Source organism: Octodon degus, unplaced genomic scaffold (genome assembly GCF_000260255.1).
Source record: "Octodon degus isolate 3935 unplaced genomic scaffold, OctDeg1.0 scaffold00216, whole genome shotgun sequence".
Lineage (NCBI taxonomy): Eukaryota > Metazoa > Chordata > Mammalia > Rodentia > Octodontidae > Octodon > Octodon degus.
In genome coordinates this window covers 2127303-2148796 of record NW_004524792.1, presented here as the reverse complement: position 1 = coordinate 2148796, position 21494 = coordinate 2127303, and the positions used below count along the sequence as shown (strand labels likewise).

General features: G+C 39.8%; 1 protein-coding gene across 2 annotated transcripts in view; it reads right to left on the bottom strand.

Annotated features, from left to right (window-relative positions):
- Cog6 (component of oligomeric golgi complex 6) overlaps positions 1–7011 on the bottom strand; it is a 70484-nt gene extending 63473 nt beyond the window's left edge. For both annotated transcript variants that reach the window (XM_004645047.2, XM_023705286.1), the window contains exons 1-3: positions 6797–7011; positions 5043–5186; positions 3113–3184 (exon numbers count right to left, since the gene is read on the bottom strand). In XM_004645047.2, the coding sequence (XP_004645104.1) occupies positions 3113–3184; positions 5043–5186; positions 6797–6949 (369 nt within the window). In that variant the 5' untranslated portion in view covers positions 6950–7011. The remainder of the gene's footprint in view (positions 1–3112; positions 3185–5042; positions 5187–6796) is intronic.
- Between the last annotated feature and the right edge of the window lie 14483 nt (positions 7012–21494).

The window sequence follows — 21494 nt, the reverse complement described above, 5'->3', positions numbered from 1 at the left end:
ATGTGTGCCTATGTTTATAGCAGCACAATTTGTGATAGCCAAATCTTGGAAACAACCAAGATGCCCATCACCTGAGGAATGGATGAAAAAGATGTGCTACTTTTATACAATGGAGTATTACTCAGCTATAAAGAATGATAGACTCAAAGCCTTTATATTGAAATGGATGCCACTTGAACATATACTCATAAGTGAAATAAACCAGACACACATGTGTAAATATCGTATAGTTTCCCTAGTGTAAGAACTCAAAAGAGGAAATACAAATAGAAAGGTATAATACAAGTAAAAGGAAAGGAGGATCTTGAGGACTAACCAATTAAGAGAGGGAAAGGAGAAGAGCTAGGAAACATGACAGTGACAAGCCATACAGTTATATGTAGAAGATGGGTACGGCAATGATCCTGAGAATATTCAGAAGATTTTTGAATCTAGCAGTTAATTGGAAAGATTCTCACCCTGACTAACTATATATACAGACACATGTGAACTAAGCAACTGCACTGAAGATGGCAATTTGTAATACTAGGTTCGTGCTTGGAGTGCCTGTCATTCTGGTCTTCTGAATTTGCGCTGCTTGTCATGACATGCCCATTGCTGCCATACTGTCTCTCGGGTAGATGACTGTTCAAAAAGAAGGGGGTGGCGAATGAAGGCAGGAGACAGGAACAGGAATATTGTGGGACTGTCCTGCTACAAGGCTGTATATGGTTCGATTTTTGGACTTATGTGTAAACGTAAGAATTATATAATTCTTTATGCCTATTTTTAAAATATATTTTAATCTTTAAAATGTTTTTTCATCATATTCTGTAAGGACTTAAAGTTCAACATATCAATACTTGATGAAAAATACCTGTTCCATGTTATGCCCAAGATGTTTAATATTCAGACACACAATGAAGTTAAGCTTAACATCCTAGGTTGTATGGTAGTAACAATAAGCTTGTCTTCTGGAGGGTTAACAACCTAAGTTTGCAGACCAAAATTAGAGAAAAAGGAGGGCTGCAAGGAAAGTCAACATTTTGGCCCTAGCCTTCCAAGGTCAATTAAGACTCAGGACATATGAGAACTTGTACTAAAACGTCATGTAACTCATTTGTGCCCCAAATTTTCAGATCAAGGAGATTATGGGGCCAAAGAGGAAAGTGATAGATGATGTAGAGTGTGCTTAAGGAGAGTCACATGGAAAGAAAACATTCTCTCAGGCTTTCACAGAGAGCACACTGGCCAAGCAATGGCCATAACTCATCCACACGGCTGACACTGACAAAGGATCTACAATCTGAGGTACAGGATGTCAAGATAATTCCTGAGGGGATTTCAATGATCTTATCAGATCCAAAAGCTACAACTCTTCTTGCATAGGTCTTGCTTTATCTTGTTCTTAACCATCCAGCAAAAAAGTATAAAAACGAAGTATAAGAAGTAAAGCTATGTTGTTATGTCGAGCTGTAGGAGACCCAGGTCAACAATTTCTAACACTGCCAGTCAAGTGGAAAACCGAATAGTATTATGAATTACTGGACTCTTTTAGAATATTTTGCTGAGTTAACACACCTATAATATTCAAAAGACGGAACTAAACAAAAAGGGGATATAGAAATAAATGTTCATTTTGTATCTGTGTATTCAAAATGGTTAGAATAGATACATAGTTACATTGTCTTAATGAATAGAGGGATTTGATGTCATAGTGTTTGTAAATAGGATATCATGTCTGCATCTTGTACAGCAAATAACCACTAGGAAGACAGTATGCGATGTGTTAATTAATGAAACTATCCTACCAATTTAATTTGAAACTGTCTCATTGCTATTTGTCTCTCAATAAAATTATGGGAAAATAAATAAATAAAAACTGGACTAAAAGACCATATACATGCCCCAAAAAGTGATATATCAGTAACTTTCAAAATGCAAAAAAATAAAATAAAATTGCAGAGATACAGGAAAATAACTGGTCCTATGGATAGATCACACAAGTAGCCTACAATTAATTTAAAGAGTACACAGATCAATGACACTTCCCATAGCCAACTGTCATTGGTGGATCCAGAAGAATCTCAGAAATAGAAACTTGGAATTAAAACGTTAAGGTAGCAGACATCATTATGACTGATTCTTAGGAGAAGGCTGTTTTTTATTCCTGTTCAAAAATTATTGAATGAGGTTGCACGCAGATTCTCCCAAGTCAAACTAAAGGTTTAGGTATGCTTAAATAAACAGACCCAGTATGATGTATGTTTTAGGCTAAGCATGTAAGAGAATTAAGCTAGATCTTTGCAAACACAGCCTTAGTTTGAACATACTCCCAAGGCACTCTGCTAAAGAATTCATTGCTGCTGATCTTCTGGGATGGTACAGAATTGAAATGTTTGTGCAAATTCTACACAGTCAGCTCAGTACTCAGCTAGACCAAAATATAGAGGCTTCTGGAGCTCACTGGCTTATATTAATAAACCATCATCCAAAGATACACAAACATCCTAAAATGCTTTCCAGTTAATTTGTCACAATGGTAAGCATAATTAGCTTTCATTAAATAATAAATATGCCTCTAAGTTTATATAAGCAAAAGCATAGCTAAAGAGATAAACTATAGCACACATAAAATTACTAAATTTTCAAATGTTATCTCATAATAGTAATTTTTAATGCCCCATGTTTAATATATTTTACAGAATGGTAAGTACATTAATATTTCAATATCCTCAAATGAGGATGGAAAATAATTTAAGAAATACTTTTAAGAATAAATTTAAAACATTAAGCTAAAGTTGATATACAAATGGCTACTGTTATGATTTCAAGTCACTAAATTACTAAGTACTCGAACAGATGTGAGACCCCATCTTAAAAAATACAAAAAAACAAAAAACTTAAAAACAAAAAACTCCCATAGTAATTATATTCAAACTTCCTACAGGTTGTGATATATCAAACATCTATGTATTTTACAGACCCACCTAACAACTTTTTTTTTTTCTGGAAAGGGGGCTTGAATTCAAGTCCTTGCATTTGCCAGTGCTTATTCTACTGAGCCATCTCCCCGCCCCTCAACTTCTGGAAACAGACTGTGAACCGGGAACCCTAATGAATTACACAGTACCTGCAGGCGGCTTGTCATATCTTGGCAACAGCTGCTCATTGCTTGAACATCTTCATTTATGCTTTCAAGCTCCTGAAAAGAGAAAAATAATCAAACATAGTATATGCTGATAAATTTCTTTTCTCTTAGCGAAATCTTTTAGTTCCATAATTTTTTTTGATCACGGCATGTCAATAGATACCAAACCTAAAGCTGGAGGAACTAGAAAGAATATGTCATATTAAAAAGGTATAAGCAGCCTGGCAAGTGCAGGGTCCTGAGTTTAATCCCCAGTACCACAAAAAAAGGTATAAGCAAACCTTTATAACATTTTTTTCAGGGGCATAAGAAAACACCACTATTTCTTCATACAGAAATTTTAATACTTAAAAGTTATACTATGACCACAAAAATGATATCTATATAAGGCAATAAATATGCTAATAACTTAACCATTCATAATTTACGCATACCTTAAGGCATTATGTTGCACAGGATAAGTGATATAACTTACCTGTTAACTTAAAAAAAAAAAAAATTAGAACTACCCAGTTAAGTATGCAGCAGTATACAATAATATACATGAGGATGATCAATGCAGAGCTGGCTAAAACAAATGAAAACATAAAACATTTCTGACTATGTATGGACAATAAAGATGTACACACGCTTATGAAAAGATTTCTATATATGATAAAAATATAAGAAAATTATACATAAGGTATCCTCCCACTTTTTAGAAATACACACATTTATGTTCAGAATGACACAGGGAAGGCCATACAACATAAGACAGTTAATATTTTTAATTCTGGGTGCTTGGATCCTAAGTATTCTATTTCTGACTTACTTTGTTTTACTATGAATTCACTAGAATTTAAATTAATAAAAACTAACAAATTTGAAAATCCAATACATTAACAATAATTCCTAATTTTGTTGAAAATTAACAACACTACTGGTAGATTATGACAAAAATATGATAGTTCTCCTGATAACATTCTGTGTACTTTCACTTCCAGTTCTCTCCACAGCAGTGTGTATTTAGCCTCTAAATACTAAGACTTACGTTCCCTTAATGTACACATCTTTATTTACATCTTTTTTACTACTCAAACGGCCATTACATACTTTAGTTCAGGTCTATCACTATCTCTTATATGGATTAAAACATTGTTTTCCAACGAGTCCCAGGCTATACACTCAGCCCTTTTAAAATCAATACTCTACTCTTTACTTTGCCAATACCTCACTATAATGATACGATCATAACACAGAATTACACTTAGTTGTACCCTATTCAGTTCAGTATTTCACTACATATAAATATACAAGAAAGAAGTTCTGATGGTAGATAGGGTTCTCCAGCAGTCCCTGTCAGCATAAAACCCAGCACTTCAGGGCTGCCCAGAAAGCTCAGCAGATTAATGTGCTTGCTTAGGCAGACGCAGGGACGGGGGTTCAGTCCCTGGTGTGCCATGCTGGCCCTGCTCCCGGGGGGTGCACTGAGTCAGCAATTGAGGCTGGGCATGGGGGCATGCGCCTATAATCCCAGCACTTGGGAGGCTGAAAAACAAGAATCACTATGAATCTGATCTGTGTAGTGAGACCCTGTAGACCCTGTACTAAATACGTTAAAAAACAAAAAAAAAAAAACAAAAAAAAAAAAACAAAGAACAAAAAAAACCAGAGCTTCAAATAGAAACACCACAGTTTTACGATGGGACAGGCCAATTAGAGTAAGGGATATTAAAGCAGTCAAGCAGGGCTAAGACCAACCATGAGGACAAATTGTGGTTACGAAATTGTGACTGAAAATATATGGCATATACTAAGTTGTTTTCTGTTTGAACATAGTAAATCAACACCAAACCTACCAGGCTCATTCAGAAACAGCACTGAGCTAAGCACACAGCTCTCAATAAGTGCTATATATAATGCATACACACACCTCCTTCACTTCCTTGAAAATGCTCACAAATTCTTCATTGATGGCCAAGCTTCTGCGTTCAATATCTCCGCGTAAATTTCTTCGAGTCCGCAAACTATTTTCAACAAAAAAGGTTGAAAGTGCCTTGAGAGCCTCCAGCATCTCCTATACAATTAGCAAAGGAAGAAGATTACTGATACTGATTTATAAAGTTTCCTAATCTCAACCCAAGTGCTCACTTCGGCAGCACATATACTAATCTCAACCCAAGTATAATAAAGTCATTTTCAAATAATGTTTCCATGAAACAATCCAAAAATGACCTTCAAATTACGGAGTAATAAAAGTATTCTTGCAGGCAACAAGGGGGTATGCTCAGTTACACAATGGCACCGACACAAGGTCATATGAACAGCGAGACTGGAACCAGACGCAGGGAAATCCAAGGGCTCTGCCCACATCCAACTGCTATGATGTCAATATGGTACCCAACTGGAGACATAATATTGACAACTAATTCTAAAACTTGCAGCCTGGATACAGACGTCAGGCATGGGGTAAGAAAGTTGTCACACTTTTTGCTATTCACAACAATGAAAGTAAAGCATCCCTAAAAAAGAGGGCAGAATCAAGCCTGGGGTATCCCCAAAGTTCCTAAAACTCTCCAGATGTAAATCGTGTACCCAAAGGAATGTATACTCTAACACGCCTGCCCTTTGATCTTTCTTTTACAATATTAAATTAAAATACTGGCTGGATAGATAAAAACAGTAAGCTCTTTAAATAAATTCAGTTTAATATTTAGGACTGAACATATGTTTACAATTACAAATACTTGTACACACACACACACACACACACACACACACATAAATGAAGCAGTTTCTTTTGATTAGCCTTGAAAACTTCTAGGTCTGGATGACTGAACAACAGCAGTTACTAGTTAAATGACAAGTTAGCTCTACTTTTTCTGTGCCTTGTCTTCTAGGTAAAAAGGAGATAATGTTATGTACATCAGAGTAGTCCTATTAAATGAGATAATATCAACATTAGATACAAACTGTATAATAAAAACTGCATTTGTTAAGAAACAGCAAGTGCTGAGCACTCTATTAAGACTATCTCTTGAATTCTGAGTCCTCGCAACCAAAATTCTTAATTCCTAAACACAAACTTAGAGAAGGGACTGCCTCCGATCATAATGAGCAAATTTGGTGGTAACAGACAACCATGAATGCTAGCCAAGGAGCCCTTCTTCCTCATGACAGTGTAAAGTTGTTTTTGTATTTGTTTTTCACACACACACGCGAGTGAAATTATTACTGACAGCTTGTGTTACCTACATATTTAACTGTAAGTTCAGGCTTGCGTGCCCTTCTCTGCGTGCCACGCTGGCGTGGCCAGTTTAACCCGGCGGGTGGAGGTGGGCGGCGCAGCCCACGTTTCTCTTATCCAGTAGGAATTTGGGAGCGCGCGTGGATACTGTCTCGTGGAGAAAGGCAGGATGCGCCCACAGACCACACAGCGCCTGGGCGATCCGCGTTCCTCCGTGGCCTCGGCCGCCGGCCGTCCGGGTGCGGCTCCCGCGCCCGCGCCCGCCCCCCGCGTCCCCTCCGAGGTCCCCGGGGTCGGCCTCCCGCTCAGACCTCCAAAGGCGGAGGCCCCCGGCGTCCGGGGCTCCTGCGTCCCGCTCCCGGCGCGGTGCGGGGTACTAGGGGCCCCGCGCGGAGGCAGCGAAGCGCGGGATACTCGCGGCCGCCCGCCCGCCAGGTTACCTTGTCGTTGTCCAGACGCGTCTCCAGGATCTTATGGAGCTTGCGCGACAGCGGGTTGTTGGGCTGCGCCGAGGTCCCGCCCGCCCCGTTGCTGAGGCCGTTGGCGGCCCCGGACGCCGGCAGGGCGACCACTTCCCCGCTGCCCTCCGCCATAGCGGCGAGCGCCCCCGACGGCTACACGGCTAGCGCGGCAGCGGACTGAATTCTGCGGCGGTCACGGAGTGCGCACGCGCAGGTGCGGCGGAGGAGGCGCATGCGCACCGCGGCCGGAAGTCTGTGGGCGGCCGGCCTCCGAGCGCAGCGCAGCTCAGAAAACTCGCGAGATCAGGGGTGGTCTGCCTGCTTGGACCCAGGAAGAGGTTAACAGCGCTGAAAGGCACTTCGGAAGAACCAATAGATAGGTAAAATGCACCGAAACTTAAGGCTGGCATACATGTTCATAAAAGTTGTTTCTAATTAAATGTTTTAAAACTAGACTATCCATTTCACCCAACTATTCCCCATCCATCTTCCTGAAACAGTTAAAAACATCATATTACTGTGACACTTGTGTACCTATGTTTATAGCAAATGCATTGACATCTTGCAAGTCGTCTCTATGTCCATCAACAAATAAATAGATAAAATATGGCCTTTATAACAATAGACTACTACTCTGCAAAAAAGAAAAATGAAAGAGTCATTTGTAGGAAATTGGATGCACTTTGAGACCTTAATATTAAGTAAAAAAATGACACGCACACATTTGTGTCACGTGGCTTCACTTACATGAGAAACCTAGAGTACAAATGAGCAAAATGAAAGCTAGGTAATAGGTCATTGGAAGCTGGTTCTTTTTCAGAGGGAAAGCGGATCAAGAGCTGGAAGGAGGGAGAGAGGAGAGGTATAGGGACTAGAAAAATGAATTGGGATGTGTTATGTTAATATACAAATTTCCCACAGGAATATAGACATGTAACGAAAACCTAAACCAACAAAAGGTAGGGGGCAGGAAGAGAGGGATAGGTGGAGGGGGAGGGAAGGGTGTGGGGAATCCAAGGAGGAATTAAAATACATTATGTACATGGGCCAAGGAATGCAAACAGTTGGTACTCTACACATGTACTAATGAAGTAAAATTTGAAAGTAAAACTAGATTGTGGTTATGGTGGCACAACTCTATGAATATCTTAAAAGTGCTAGACAGATGAATTGTATAGTATGTGAATTATATCTCAAGTCATTTAAAAATTTGAGATTTAAGGTATAAAGTCATAAAAATTTTATATTGGATTTTATAAATTGTAATGAAATATAATTTATAGGTCATAAGATTTTCCTGTTTTAATTATAAAATACAATAGCTTTTAGTTCATTATAGGATTTGGCATCCTGTAATCAAATATTAAGATATTTTCATAGTTTCAAGAAAAAAAAAAACTGGGGATGGGGAGGTAGCTCAGCAGTCTAAGGGCCTGCCATGCAAGCGCAAGGACCCAGATTGGATCCCCGGTGCTGCATGCTGTGCTTCCACAGGCACCAAGGCAGCCACTGAAAGTGGGTGTGGTGGTGCACACCTGTAATCCCAGTGCTGGGGAGGTTGAGACAGGAGGATCACTATGAATCCGAGCTAAGTAGCGAGACCCTATGCCAAGTAAATAAATGAATAAAAGATTAAAAAATAAACAGCACTCAATAGCACTTCTCTGTGCCATCCATTTTCTCTTTCCTAGGAAACCATAAGTCTACCTTTGGTCCCTATATATTTGCTTATTTTTGAAGCTTCATTTAAATGGAAATCATACAATATGAGGCCTTTTATGTCTGGCTCCTTTTAATTAGCATAATGTAATATTTTGTTCCTATATTAGTCAGATTTCCCTCATATGAAAACACTTCACAAAAGCAACTTAATAAAAAAGTTTATTTGGGCTCACAAATTCAGAAGTTGCACAGTGGTTAGGGGCCACGCCTTCAACATGTGGGGGACATTTCAGACCTAAAGAACAAATTTCCTGTTATTGTCAAATAATAATCCATTATACAGATCTGTCACATTTAACTTGCTCATTTATCAATACATGGATATTTGTATTATTATAAAAGGTAATTTCTGCCTTTTGTCCCTTACGGACTTTTGGTCAGTGTGAATATTAGTGTGAAAGAAAGGAAAATATCCAGAGGTAGCTTTTCGAATCACGTGAGAACTCTGTATTTCACATTGGAGTAACTGCTAAACAATTTCCCAAAATGACTGTTCCATTTTATGTTCCTATAAGCACTATCTGAGAATCTCAATTTTTTCACAGTTGATATGGTCTCAGTTACTTTCCCATCACTGTGTGTGGTGGATAGCTAACTGGTGGTCAACTTCTTACACTCAACTGAATTGAACTAGCATGGTGCTGGGTGTGGGAGGCCCACCCGAACAGTATTGCCAGCAGCATAAAAGGCACAGTTGGAGAAGCTGTTTGAAGAAACTGTTGGACCTGGTGGAAGCTGCTAGTTCTCTTGGGCTGTTCTGCTGGAGGACCTTGTCAAGCTGACTTTCCCAATGAAATTTGGAGGAGCTCTGGTCCTCGTCTTGAGCACTGCTTTCTAGCTCTGGAGGGGAAGATGGTGCACTGCTCAGCCTCATGAAGAAGCTTGTCACATTGGCTTTCCTGATGGAAACTTGGCTTTCCTCATCGCTGGAGGAGCTCAGGAACTCACTGTTGCTGAGGATGGCTGTGGTACTTTTGGGGGAGGTCTGGTGTTTACCTTGAGCATTGCTTCCTAGCTCCAGTTCAGATCCCCCAGCCTGCTAGCACAGATCACTCATCCTGCTGGCATAGACTTTCTAGCTTCGATCACTGACCATTGGGCCTCTCCAGCACAGATCCATGAAGCGGGCCTACATAAGAGTTTGCTGTGGGCTCTAGGCCTCCAGCTGGACTTGTAGGAGGCATTGTGATGAGCTCTAGGTTTTCATATGGACTCATGCAGGATATTAGGATCCAGGCCCTCAGCTGGAGTCTTTAGTGTTTATGTGTGTGGACAGATTTCCTGCACTTGTTGTATATTACTCTTGGGTAATTGATTATAAAATACTACTATAAAATGTGTCCTAAATTATATTGTTCCTCTTGGAAAAACCCAAACCCATGACACTGTGACAAAATACATTCTATTCACAAATTAAAGAAAGAAAGATTTACTTTCACTCATAATTTGTAGAGGTTTAAATCCATAGCCCCAAGGCAGGGCAGAGAACAAACAGTTTATGGCATGCCAGGCAGGAATTGGCAAGGCTACCTTCTTTCTCTTTTTTAGTTTACCACACTACAAGCCTATTGACTGATACCAACTCAATTTAGCATGTATCTTTCTTCAACAATAAGCCTACAACCAGAACCATACTAGACCAATCAGTCAACCAATCCAGTGTCACACACCCATGACCTAGTATCTCACATACATAATCCAGATGCTCCCAAGATCCTCACCTATGAGTGGATGAAGCTTTGGGGGAATATCTAGATATAAAGCCATACAAGTTTTTTTATTAGCTATCCTACTTGTTATAAAATGATATCTCACTTTGATTTCAATTTGCATTACTTAATGACTAATGACCATGAGTTGTAATAATTCTTTATATGATCTGACCTTGGGAGTTAGGACAAAGACTTTTCTAAGTAGTAAATTATGTAAAGTACTGTCTTATCTCTAGGTTGGCATTCCCTGCAGGATCAGTATGCCTCAGTTACAGTCTCTAGGTGTCTTTGCGTGAGGCCTTATCTTGTCCTTTGAGGAATGATGGCCTCCCAGGCACCCACAGGCCTCAGTTGAAACCAGTGATTCATAGCGCTTCACTGACTGTGAATTTGCTGCCCATCTCCAGTCAAGGGGCCTAGGCCTGGGACAGACTCATAATTAAACATAGAAAGCCCATTAATTAATTTTAAATTCTTCCCAAAGCTGCTTTGTAGTGGTCTCCGTCAGTCATTCCTGACTCCTAGTAGGCACAAATTGCTCCACTCACACTGATGATCTTAGACACAGAGGCCTACATGGTACAGCTTTCTGTACTGTCCCTGGAGACTCCAGGTAGCTTAAAACTTTACCATCTTCTAAAGAATTCTCTAGTGTCTATACTATTTGGGTTAATTTCTCTTCATTTAAGTTCTAGGACAGATTCTTCTCATTGAAAGAGTTTAGGTAATGGACTTGTACCCACTGTCAAGCTCAAATGTGTCAGTCCAAGAAACTGAGGTGATAGAAAAGTAACTGAACTTTATGAACTTCAACCAATTTTGTACATTTTGCCTACCATTGTCCACCCCATATTGCTCCTCCTGGAAAGTAATGCTATGTCACAGACATTTCCTCTAGGAACAATTCCACACAATGATGTTCCTCTGTGTTCCTGGTCTGTATGTCTGTATTTGTCTGTCTGACTAGTTGAAAGTAAAGCAAGTCTAGTTTATAAAAAAGATGACAAATAGGGGATGAACTTCTTCGTCTTTTATTTTTGAACTAAATGTCTCTAAAGAGAACCTTGTAGCTTTTTATGCTAGACTACATCTTTGAGGGGTATATTTTTCTCATGATGATTGAACTTATCTTTAATCATGGTTCCCTTATCCCTTTCTTTGTATCCCCTATTATTTGATTTCACTGCTTTGTCCTTAAATTTTAGGAAGTAAAGCTTCTCAAATAGAAATATGTGCTGATTCCTTTCTTTTCATTGATATCTCATCAGTTTTTTAAATCTTTATTTATTTGGTACAGAGTCTCACTATGCAACTCATACTCATAGTGATCCTCCTATCTCAGCCTTCCCAGTGCTGGGAATATAGGTGTACAACTGATTTTGGTGGCCATCATGGCATGTGGTATCAGGGATCAAACCTGGATCCTTGCACTTGCCAAGCAGGTGCTCAGACCACTGAGCCATCTCCCTAGCTCCAATATCTCATCAGTTTTGAAAGCTGCTTCCAGTTTCTCATTTTCTGCAGTTGTGTTAATCCTTTCATTTATCCTTGAAATTCTCAGAATTTGAATGTAATGATGAAAACCTTAGCAGTCATGGATACATTGATTTAAAGCTTTTTGGCAATAGATTCCCTTTTTCAGATGAAATCTGCATAAAGAGGCTGATCTGACAGGCAGGGGTGCAGCCTCAGCGCTCTCTCCACCGATGCATCCCTCTTGTCATCTGTGCAGCCCCACTCAGCTGCCTGTATCTGACAGGGGCCTGGAGCTGTAAGCAACAGGGAGGGTCTTGGAAGGATAGCAAAATAGCTAGAAGGAAGGTTAACGACTCGGTAGCAAACCAACCAGCAAGGTGAGCTCTCACTGTGAAAACCGTTTGACAGAAGAGCACTACTATGAGTTATTTTTTTTCTGTTTGTGTTCAGCATTTGAAGTCCCGAAGCAAGTCTCTTTCGGACACATTCCCATCCGTTACTCCGGACACCATGACTTATGATCCCAACTCAAGAAAGTGTAACAGTGAAGAGGTAGCTTTAGTCAGTGTAATAACTGTGAGTTGGCGGTCTAGGAGACAGATAAGGTGACCAACTATTCAAGAAAAAAGGATGACCCACGTAGTAGAGAAAGGTGCCCCAACCCCAGCCCAGCAGCGCTGAAGGGACTACAGTGCAAACTGCAATTCACTTCGGCAGAGACAGAGACTGATAGTAGTCAGATAGAGTGGGGGATGGGAGGTGGATTAGGAATAAGATGCCACGTATTCAGTGAAGGAATTATAATAAAAGTTGTGTCAGAAAGCTTGGTCCCCAACTTGTGATGCTATTCTGAGGTATTAGGACCTTTAAAATGTGGGTTCTAGTGGAAGGAAATTATGTTATTGAGGTGCACTCTTGCAGCACGTGTTAGATGTCTGTCTGTCTCTCTCCCTTCCCCTCTCCATCTCTTTCTTTGTGCTTGCTAGCTGCCATGAAGTGTTCAGGTTTCAGCTGCCAGGTGCTTCTCACCATAACCCAAAGCAGTAGTCCAGCAACTATAGACTGAAACCTCTGACACCAGGGGCTAAAACAAAATTTTCCTCCTTTTAATTTTATTTTCTTTGGAATTTGTCACACTAACTAACTAACTAACTAACTAACTAACTAACACACCTGGTAATGAATCATATGTTGAACCCTTGTAAGTCCTGTTTCCACAATCTCTCTCTCTCTCTCTCTCTCTCTCTCTCTCTCTCTCTCTCTCTCTCTCCCTCCCTTCCTCCCTCCCTTCCTGTCTCTCTCTTCTCCCCTCCTCCTCCTTTAGCTTTTTGTCTCTCTCTTTCTCTCCCTATGGAAATTACTATTTATATATAAAACAAATAAAGACTAAAATTTGTTTTCTCATTATTACATGCATGCCTTGATATTTTCATAGCTAATATATCTCAAAGGTATAAAAACATTTGTGATTCATGTATCTACTTCAAATAAAAATTGGCATAATGCTTTATACATTTCACAAACATTTATTAATGGATAACTAAATCAACAGTTCTCTTATGAAAATCAAGTTTTATGTTTGGTTTGTGCAAACACATCAATTTAGAGATGGTGGATATTTAATTGTTATATGAGCTTTATTGTTATGTGTGCCACACTTTCATCTAGTATTGTAAATATGAAGCATAATATCTCAAGCACAAAAGAATTATTACAATTAAAGAAAAATTCAAATTAAGTATCCTGCTAATTTGAGATTGATACCATCATTTTGTGGCATTAAGGAAAATCAGATTCTTATGTCTATCAGATTCTTATCATGGTTGATGATGATAATATTAATATCAGATTTATAATATATTCAGGTACAGAACTCACTGGAGAATTTTATATTAGTCCTGGCAATCTAAAACAAAGTTGGTTGGATCAGAGAATAAAGGAGTATTTACTTACAAACAAGCTATGAAATTTGAAAATATTTTAAATAAGAAAGACCATAAAATCATGGACAATTAAAAGTAATTTCTTTTCTGAGCACAGATTTGTGGCTCAGTTAATCAATATTTGACTTAGATGTGTGCAGCTCAGTTGTTAAACGATTCTCCTACAAACTGCAAATTAATATTAATGAGAAATCCAATGATATCCAACAATAGCATTTTGTCATAGTGCTAGAATAATCATTCATCCTAATTTTAAATATTAATATAATGTATTTTTCACTTCATAGAAATAATTGCCTAGAAACTGCAGCACCTAAATCACATGAGATTACTGTAGGAGATTTGAAAGCAAAGCTGTCAACAGTGACTGGTTAGCAAAATTCCAATCACTTTCCAGTACCTGGCAGATGATTAGGAATCATTACATCCATCATAATGAACAGCTGACCCTGGGAGTTGTTTGGCTTGCAGTTGTGGTTAATCTGCTTGAAGAGCTGCGTGTGTCAGAGATGGAGCAGTTCATTTTTTTTTTTTTTATTGCAGAACCAGGGATTGAACTCAGGCCTATAAGCTTGCCAGGCAAATGGTTATTCTACTGAGCCATCTCCCCAGCCGCTGGAGCAGTTCATTCTTAACAAGCAATTAAAAAAAACAAACAAGTAATTCAATCTTAGTGCCTCTGAGCAGTGTCACCCAAGCAGCTGGTAAGCTGCTGTAAGTAGAGAAGAGGAGAGAGCTGAGCTGGGGCAGAATAACAGCAGACCATCCCTCCCAGCAACCCCTGCTATGTCCAGGATCTTGGCTAAGAGCCTGATGAACTGTGGGCAGGCTGTTCGTGAACATATGCCTACTCTTTAGCATTGGTAGAATGAAAAGAGTGTATCTAATAATCTTAGAGTTGAGAAAACTACTGTTTTTAGAAGGTGCAAGCTTTCTCAAGGTTGGGGAGGTAGGTGGGGGCTTTAGTCCAGACAACAGGATTTTGAAACCTACTTCACATGCCTCAGACACATTGAAAACAAAAATGTGTTCCCCAAAGGTCCCCAAGCTAGACTTATTATCTCACTCCGACCTCTGTCCCAGAATCATTAGGCAGATGTGGCAATATCCTCTTACTCCCTCCATGACTCAGGCTGGATCCTCTGAGTTCTGTGTCTAAAATCCATTTTGTGTTTTTTAGGGTAAAGGATACACATCATTGCTAGACCTGTTACTAATAATAAGACACAATAAGCATGTGTCTATGTAGTTTTCTGTGCTTGAAACGAATTTATAGGAAGAATGTTTAAATTGAGAATTTTTCAAAGTCATTGAACTGATATACTTCATTTTTATTCAACTTTAGGAAGAAGTATCAATTTTATATAATTTTTTTAAATAGACTTCAATGAGTTGATGCTGTATTACTACTCTATTTCTCAGGACAACTCCAAATTTAAGATATCAGGGATAAATCAAAGATGGTACACTGATAAAAAATGCACAGCATAGCTACCTAAGATAGGCAAGGCTAAGAGCTACTGTCAGATCTTCAGCATACAGCAACCCTAGTCCCAAGATTGTCCTAGGCCTATCAAGAAAAGCTGAGAACAGCAACATCATTAACACAGAAAGATCGTTTCTTGGATGTCCTTACCCAAGGAAAAAATGGAGGCAAGTGAACATAAGATGTTTTCTAAAAAGGTATGCTAATGAAAATCTCTTAAGAGAAAATGTCTTTAGTACATGAAAGGGTAATATATGGGATAGAACAGAAGCATACATATGCTGTCTGGGGCCTCTGAGGACATTTGCCTGAATTCTCACCTGGGAGCAAATGGAACAATGGGGCTAAGGTCATTGGGACATGTTTGGTTTTTGTGATGTATGTGGTAGTGTTTCTAGGTATAAGGGCTGTAGAAAGCAAATAAAATGTGATAGACAAAAAACTGAAATGCTCAAGATCAATGGGACTCTAGGGAATCACCCTGTCATGGTTCCCCCAAGTCTTCAACAATTCATTATATCTGAAATTTCAGGAATGCATCACACAGAGCCGGTTAAATAATATACTACACAGAATTTGTTAAATATCACCCCTCCCTTGCACTCTGCCTGCAGCACACTCCCTTAGAGTAGTACAGACTGGAGTGACCTAACTACTGGGAGGAATCCCTAATACTTTTTTGAGGTAGAATTCTGGCTAGTCTAAAGGTGTTCCTTCTTTTAAGAGTTTCAGGAAGTTAAACACTATAACTTTATTAGTATTTGCAACATTTGTTTAGAGAAAATTCAGCTCCAGTAGCTACACAGTTGATAGCAGGAGGGGTTTCACCAATTGCCCCAATTCCTTCCATTGTAGCAGCCTAGCCAAAGCATTCACTTGTTGGTGGGGTCAGTCCCATGGTTCCATGAGGCATCACAGTGGCAGGTCCTGAAGGAGCTTGGGTACCAGCTGTCACCAGATCAGGGGTCATGGCACTTCTGCTATTCATGCCCATAGCACCTCCCATAGCCATCTGGTTCCCTTGAATCTTCCTGCTGTCACCACATCATCTCTTCTTGTTGCCTCCACATTTCTTCTTCATGGTGCCTACACTCCTCTTCCTGCCTGAGCTCCACTTGCTTTCGTTTTTGGACCTCTTGGTTATGCAGCTCTTCCATTCTCCAAAGTTCTTCTTGGCATCTCATCAAATCCTGCCTCATCAGCATAACCTGGTGCTCATGGTGAGCAGCCTCTATTCAATCTCCAGCTTCTCATGGGCTTCCTTGATGCTATGGTCCACTTAATCATGTTGCTGCTTCTCAATCTCAGTGAGTGCCTTCCAATGTGTGGTATATTCATATTCAAAGGAGTCGGGCTGTACAAATCAAGGTGGCTGCTCTTGCTTCTTGTGAAATTGCTGGTTCTTTATAACAAGCTTTTCTGGAAGTCCTTCTTCATCACCTAACTGGTCCATAGGCTCCATAGTCGCAGGCCGATGAAATGTGGTTAGTAGGAAAGACCTTCACTGCATCTGTCCAGAGCTCTCCCTGAGGTTGGCTTCCCTGACAACTCAACAATGCCTTGTCCTGAGGGTCTTCTTTGATCATCCACAGTAACTATACCCCTCTCCACCTGGCCACACACAGAAAAGGCTTTTTCCAGTAGTTCACTGGACACATGCTGAGGAAGATTTCAGACTGTCAGGGACACACTATGGCTGTCAAAGCGCACTCACAGCTGTTTTCCACAGAGAGGCATATTATGCAGCTCCACTTGGGCAATCTCAGCAATAGTTCAGGCAGATAAAACCAAAGCCTTTATCCTTATGAATGAAAACTTCTCCTGCATTTCCATATTGCTCAAATAGTTTCCTTACTTCCTTCAAAGTGAAATAGGGGGGAAGATTGCCCACAAAGAGGCAGCTACATTGGGTAAATATCTTGTCTCCTGGTTTCCTAAAATTGTTCAGGTCAGTATTGGCTTCATTATGGCTACTGGCCTGTTGTGCATTTGCAGGTATTGGCTGCAGCCGCTGCTGCTGCTGCTTTTGCTATTGGTGGTAATGCTGCTGCTGCTGCTGCTGCTACTGCTGCTGGTGGTAGCAATGCTGCTGGTGGTGGCAATGCTGCTGCTGCTGCTGCTGGCAATGCTGCTGATGCTTCCTTGGAGTCTGGTTCTGCTTCTCCAAGTTAAAGATCTCACCACTCTGCCTTTTTATACCCTTGGCTTGATTGAAGACAGCAAAGTGCCTCCAACCCTAACTTTGACTTCGCCAATGCCAACAGTCCCCTCCACAGAGTAACAGTGCTGCTACACTGGCTGCACCATTCAGAGAAAAACAATTTTGTATAATCTTTAATGATATTAATCTCACTTTTTGTCTTAAAAAATCTTCAAATGCCATAGGTTTGTTTTAATTTCACATATTAAATAGATTTTATTTCTTAAGAAATATATAAACTTATTGGGTACTAGAAATTAATTATTGCTTGAAATTATTCTTCAAAAGACAGATAAAGCAAATATAATTGAAGAATACCTAGTTAACAGTTCATGATTTCTTTAAACAGTAACATTAGTGATTTAATAATGAGGTTTTTCCTTTCAGAAAAAAAGCATAAATGTTCTCAGTGGGGTGTAAACAATATACCCTGACAATCAAAGCCTTATGTTTAATTAAAAGAAAGTCTTCTTTTGTTTTCTTTATTTTTTTATTAATTTATGTATTTGGTACAAGGGTCTCACTATGCAGCTCAGACTCCTACTGAACCTCCTATTTTCAGCCTCCCCAGTTCTGTGATTACAGGTGTGTGCCACCACACCCGGTCTTGGTGGCCAGCTCAGCATCTCTCCGGGTGGGGTGGCACAGCATACGGGGACTGAACACTGGTCCCTGTGCTTGTCTAGTCAGGTGCTTAGTCCACTGAAAGTCTTCCCTTTCAAAATATCTCAGATAATGTTAGATTTATGTTTATAATAAAATTCTGCTCACTAGATCTACCTTTAAAGTGCTTTTTGGTCATAGCTATGTATATTTATATAACATTTTTTAACTATCCATGCATTGTACAGAGCAAAGTTATTAAATGAATACAAAGATTACTTAAAATGTATTTTTGCAATAGGACAGAATGGAAATATTAAATAAAATTAGCTATCATATAAACATTAATCTGAACATAGTTAATATATTTGTGTTTATTTTACACAGATAAATTATGTGTAAAATAATGATATAAACATACAACAAAAGAAACTGCAGAAGATTCACGGAAAAAAGGCTCCACTAAAAATGAACAACAGCTTGTCTTCTTAGTTACATAAAATTACAAATGACTGACTGGATAAAAAAATGGGAGCTGAAAGGTGGCTTCAGGGAAGAGGACTCCAGGAGGGGAGCAGAGCGGGAGGCACCATGTATTGTTTCCCACACATAGGAAACAATGACACTGCTGGGCATATGCTTGGCCAAACTATTTTGGGACTCTAAACTATGTTGAAGGGTTGTAAATTCCAGGGGAAAGCTTGAACAATAAATCACAATTAACTTTTATCTGTTTGGTGACTTTGAATAGCTTGAAGCTTCATTGTAGACATTCATTCCCTAGCCCAGTTCTGCAGCAGACAGCTGCTGACAGTTGTTTTGGAGGGGTGGACAATAATGACCTTTTCTTTCAGTGTCCTCCTTTTCCTGGAAACCAAGAACAAGACAGAACTTCCTAAAGATTCACAAATTCCACAGATTCCCACTGTCAAAAACATTAGAATTTCCAGTTCAAACTGTAGTTTGCTAGGCTTTCTTTAGAGCCAGCACTCAGTTGCTGTGAGTGCGTATGTTTAAATTTGTCTAATAAAACCCTTCAGGCCTCTTTTAAAAAAGAACAAAGGTAAAGAAACTAAGCAACACAATAAAGCGCACAGATCTAACAGACATACATCGCAGTGTATGCAACCACAGAGAAATTCTCTTCAAGTGAACATGGGATACTTTCCAAGAAAATTACACAGGAGGCCACAAATTAAGTTGAACAGACTTTAAAAGAGACATATTGGAAAGTGGCTTCTCCTACCACTACAGGAGGAGGAAGATGACATCTATAAGGTACAGTGCTTTCATGGGATGGCAGAAGTGACTTAAATCTGACTGTGCCTGTAGTTGTACCACTCTGTCAATAGGTTGGGATCTACTGAATCTTGCATTTTGTTTGTAAATACACAGATTTTTTTCTTGAATGAATTGTTTCTTTTTTTTTAAGATAAAGCTAAAAATCAGTAAAACCAAAACTACTAGAAAATTCACAAATTGTGGAATTTTAAACATACACTCAATTTGCCAAAGAAGAAACCACAAAGAAAATTAGAAAATACTTAGAGATGAATGAAAATAGAAGCACAACATATCAACTTGTAAGACACCGTAAATGCAGTGCTGAAGCGGGGGGGGGAATTTATGGTTATAAATGCTTATACTGAAGAACCAAAAAGTTCTCAATTTTTAAAATCTATATTACTATCTTAAGAACAGTGAAAGGAAGTACACCTGTATTTCCAGCAGTCTAGGAGGCTTAAACAGGAAGGTTGCAAACTGAAGCCCAGCCTGGGCAAATGAGGCCTTGTGTAAATAAACAAATAAATAAATACCTGGACATACAGTTCAGGGTGAGTGAAAGCCCTGGTTTAAGTCCATAGTATTTGGAAAAGAAGGAAGGAAGGAAGGAAGGAAGGAAGGAAGGAAGGAAGGAAGGAAGGAAGGAAGGAAAAAAGCTAACATAAGGAAGGAAATAAAGTAAGATTAAAACAGATTAAATAGTGAAAAGAAAAAGAAAAAACATAAAAGAGCAACAAAAATCACAAACATTTAGCTACAGTAACCAAGAGAAAAAGGAATAAAACTTCAAATTTATAAAATCAAAAATAAAAGTGAGAGGCATTACAGTCAATTCTATATAAACAGAAAAGATGATAATGAAACAACATGAAAATTGTATGGTAACAAATTAGGTAACATAATTGAAATGAAAAATGAGTAGTCTGCAAAGAAAATTAAATAAAGACCTCCATTTTAACAAAGGAGAAAATAAGTATTCACTGAGCAGGTTCTTATGGTTTGGATCCCTCAAAGTCTCATCTATTCAGAGGCAGGGCTTGCAGGAAGTCCTTAGGGCATGGGGTCACTATACACATCATTGAGTTAATCCCTGCTCAGTTCAGAGCTGTGTGTGCTGTTGGGAGGAAGCCCCAGCTGGGGGATGGGGGGCGCAGGGCTGTCATTTAGAGGGTCTCTCTCTCACTCTGGCTCTTCCCTGTCTCTCTGCTGCCTGGTAGTCACAGGTTGAGGAGTGTGCCCTTCCACAGTGTCGTTTTCTGCCTTGGAGTCAGTTGTATGTAGACTAAGCACTGTGAAACTCTGATCCAAAAATAAACTACTCCTCCTGGCAGGTATTTCATCTTAGCAAAAGAAAAGCAACATATACAAAGTTGAAAGGTTTGCATAATGAAAACTATAAAGTATTGCTAAAAGAAATTTAAAAAGGCTTCCGCGTTCCGGGAACTCCCAGACCCAGTCCTAGCCCAGGTCCAGTGAGTGTGTGGAGAGCTTCCTGTTACCCTGCGCCCACGGGACAAGTCCCAGCCCAGGTGCAACATGGGCCGGACCCTCTCCCACACTCTTTGGTCGCCCCCCACCACTCCGCAGCACCTCCCCCACCCCGCCCCTGAGTAGGAATTTCTGCCATGTTCCGGGAACCCCCAGACCCAGTCCTACCCCAGGTCCGGTGAGTGTGTGGGAGAGCTTCCTCTTCCCCTTACTTCACGTTGCTCAATCCAGGCACAGCACAGGCCTGGCATACAAGCCTGGGTTGTAACCGGCAGCTACAATCCCTGCAGAGTGTAGAGGATGGAACCACCCAGCTAGTCCAGGAGCAGAACATCTTGCCACCGGGGCAAAACAGGTTCACCCTCAAGGGCAGGAGCGGGAAGGAGCTGAGCAGGCAGCCAGACACAAGCCAGACACAGCTAGATAAGTCCAAACTTTGTAGACCACCACCTGATCTTCAGTATGTGCGAAGATTATAACTACAGCAAAGATCTACAACAAAAGTCAGAAGACAGTGCTACACAAAATGACGAGAAGGAACAAAATGCAACCTCAGACACAAGCCCACCCATAACAAGTGCAGAGGGCACTAACACAGAAAAAATTGGAAATCACACAGCTGAGAGCAATGAATCAACGGCTTCTGAAATAAAGAAAAAGCTGCAGAAAGATATAGAGGACGTCAGATTGGAAATGAAAAAAGAAATGCCTGAATTAATAACATCTGCACTAAAGAATCAAATGCAGAAACATATGGAAGAAA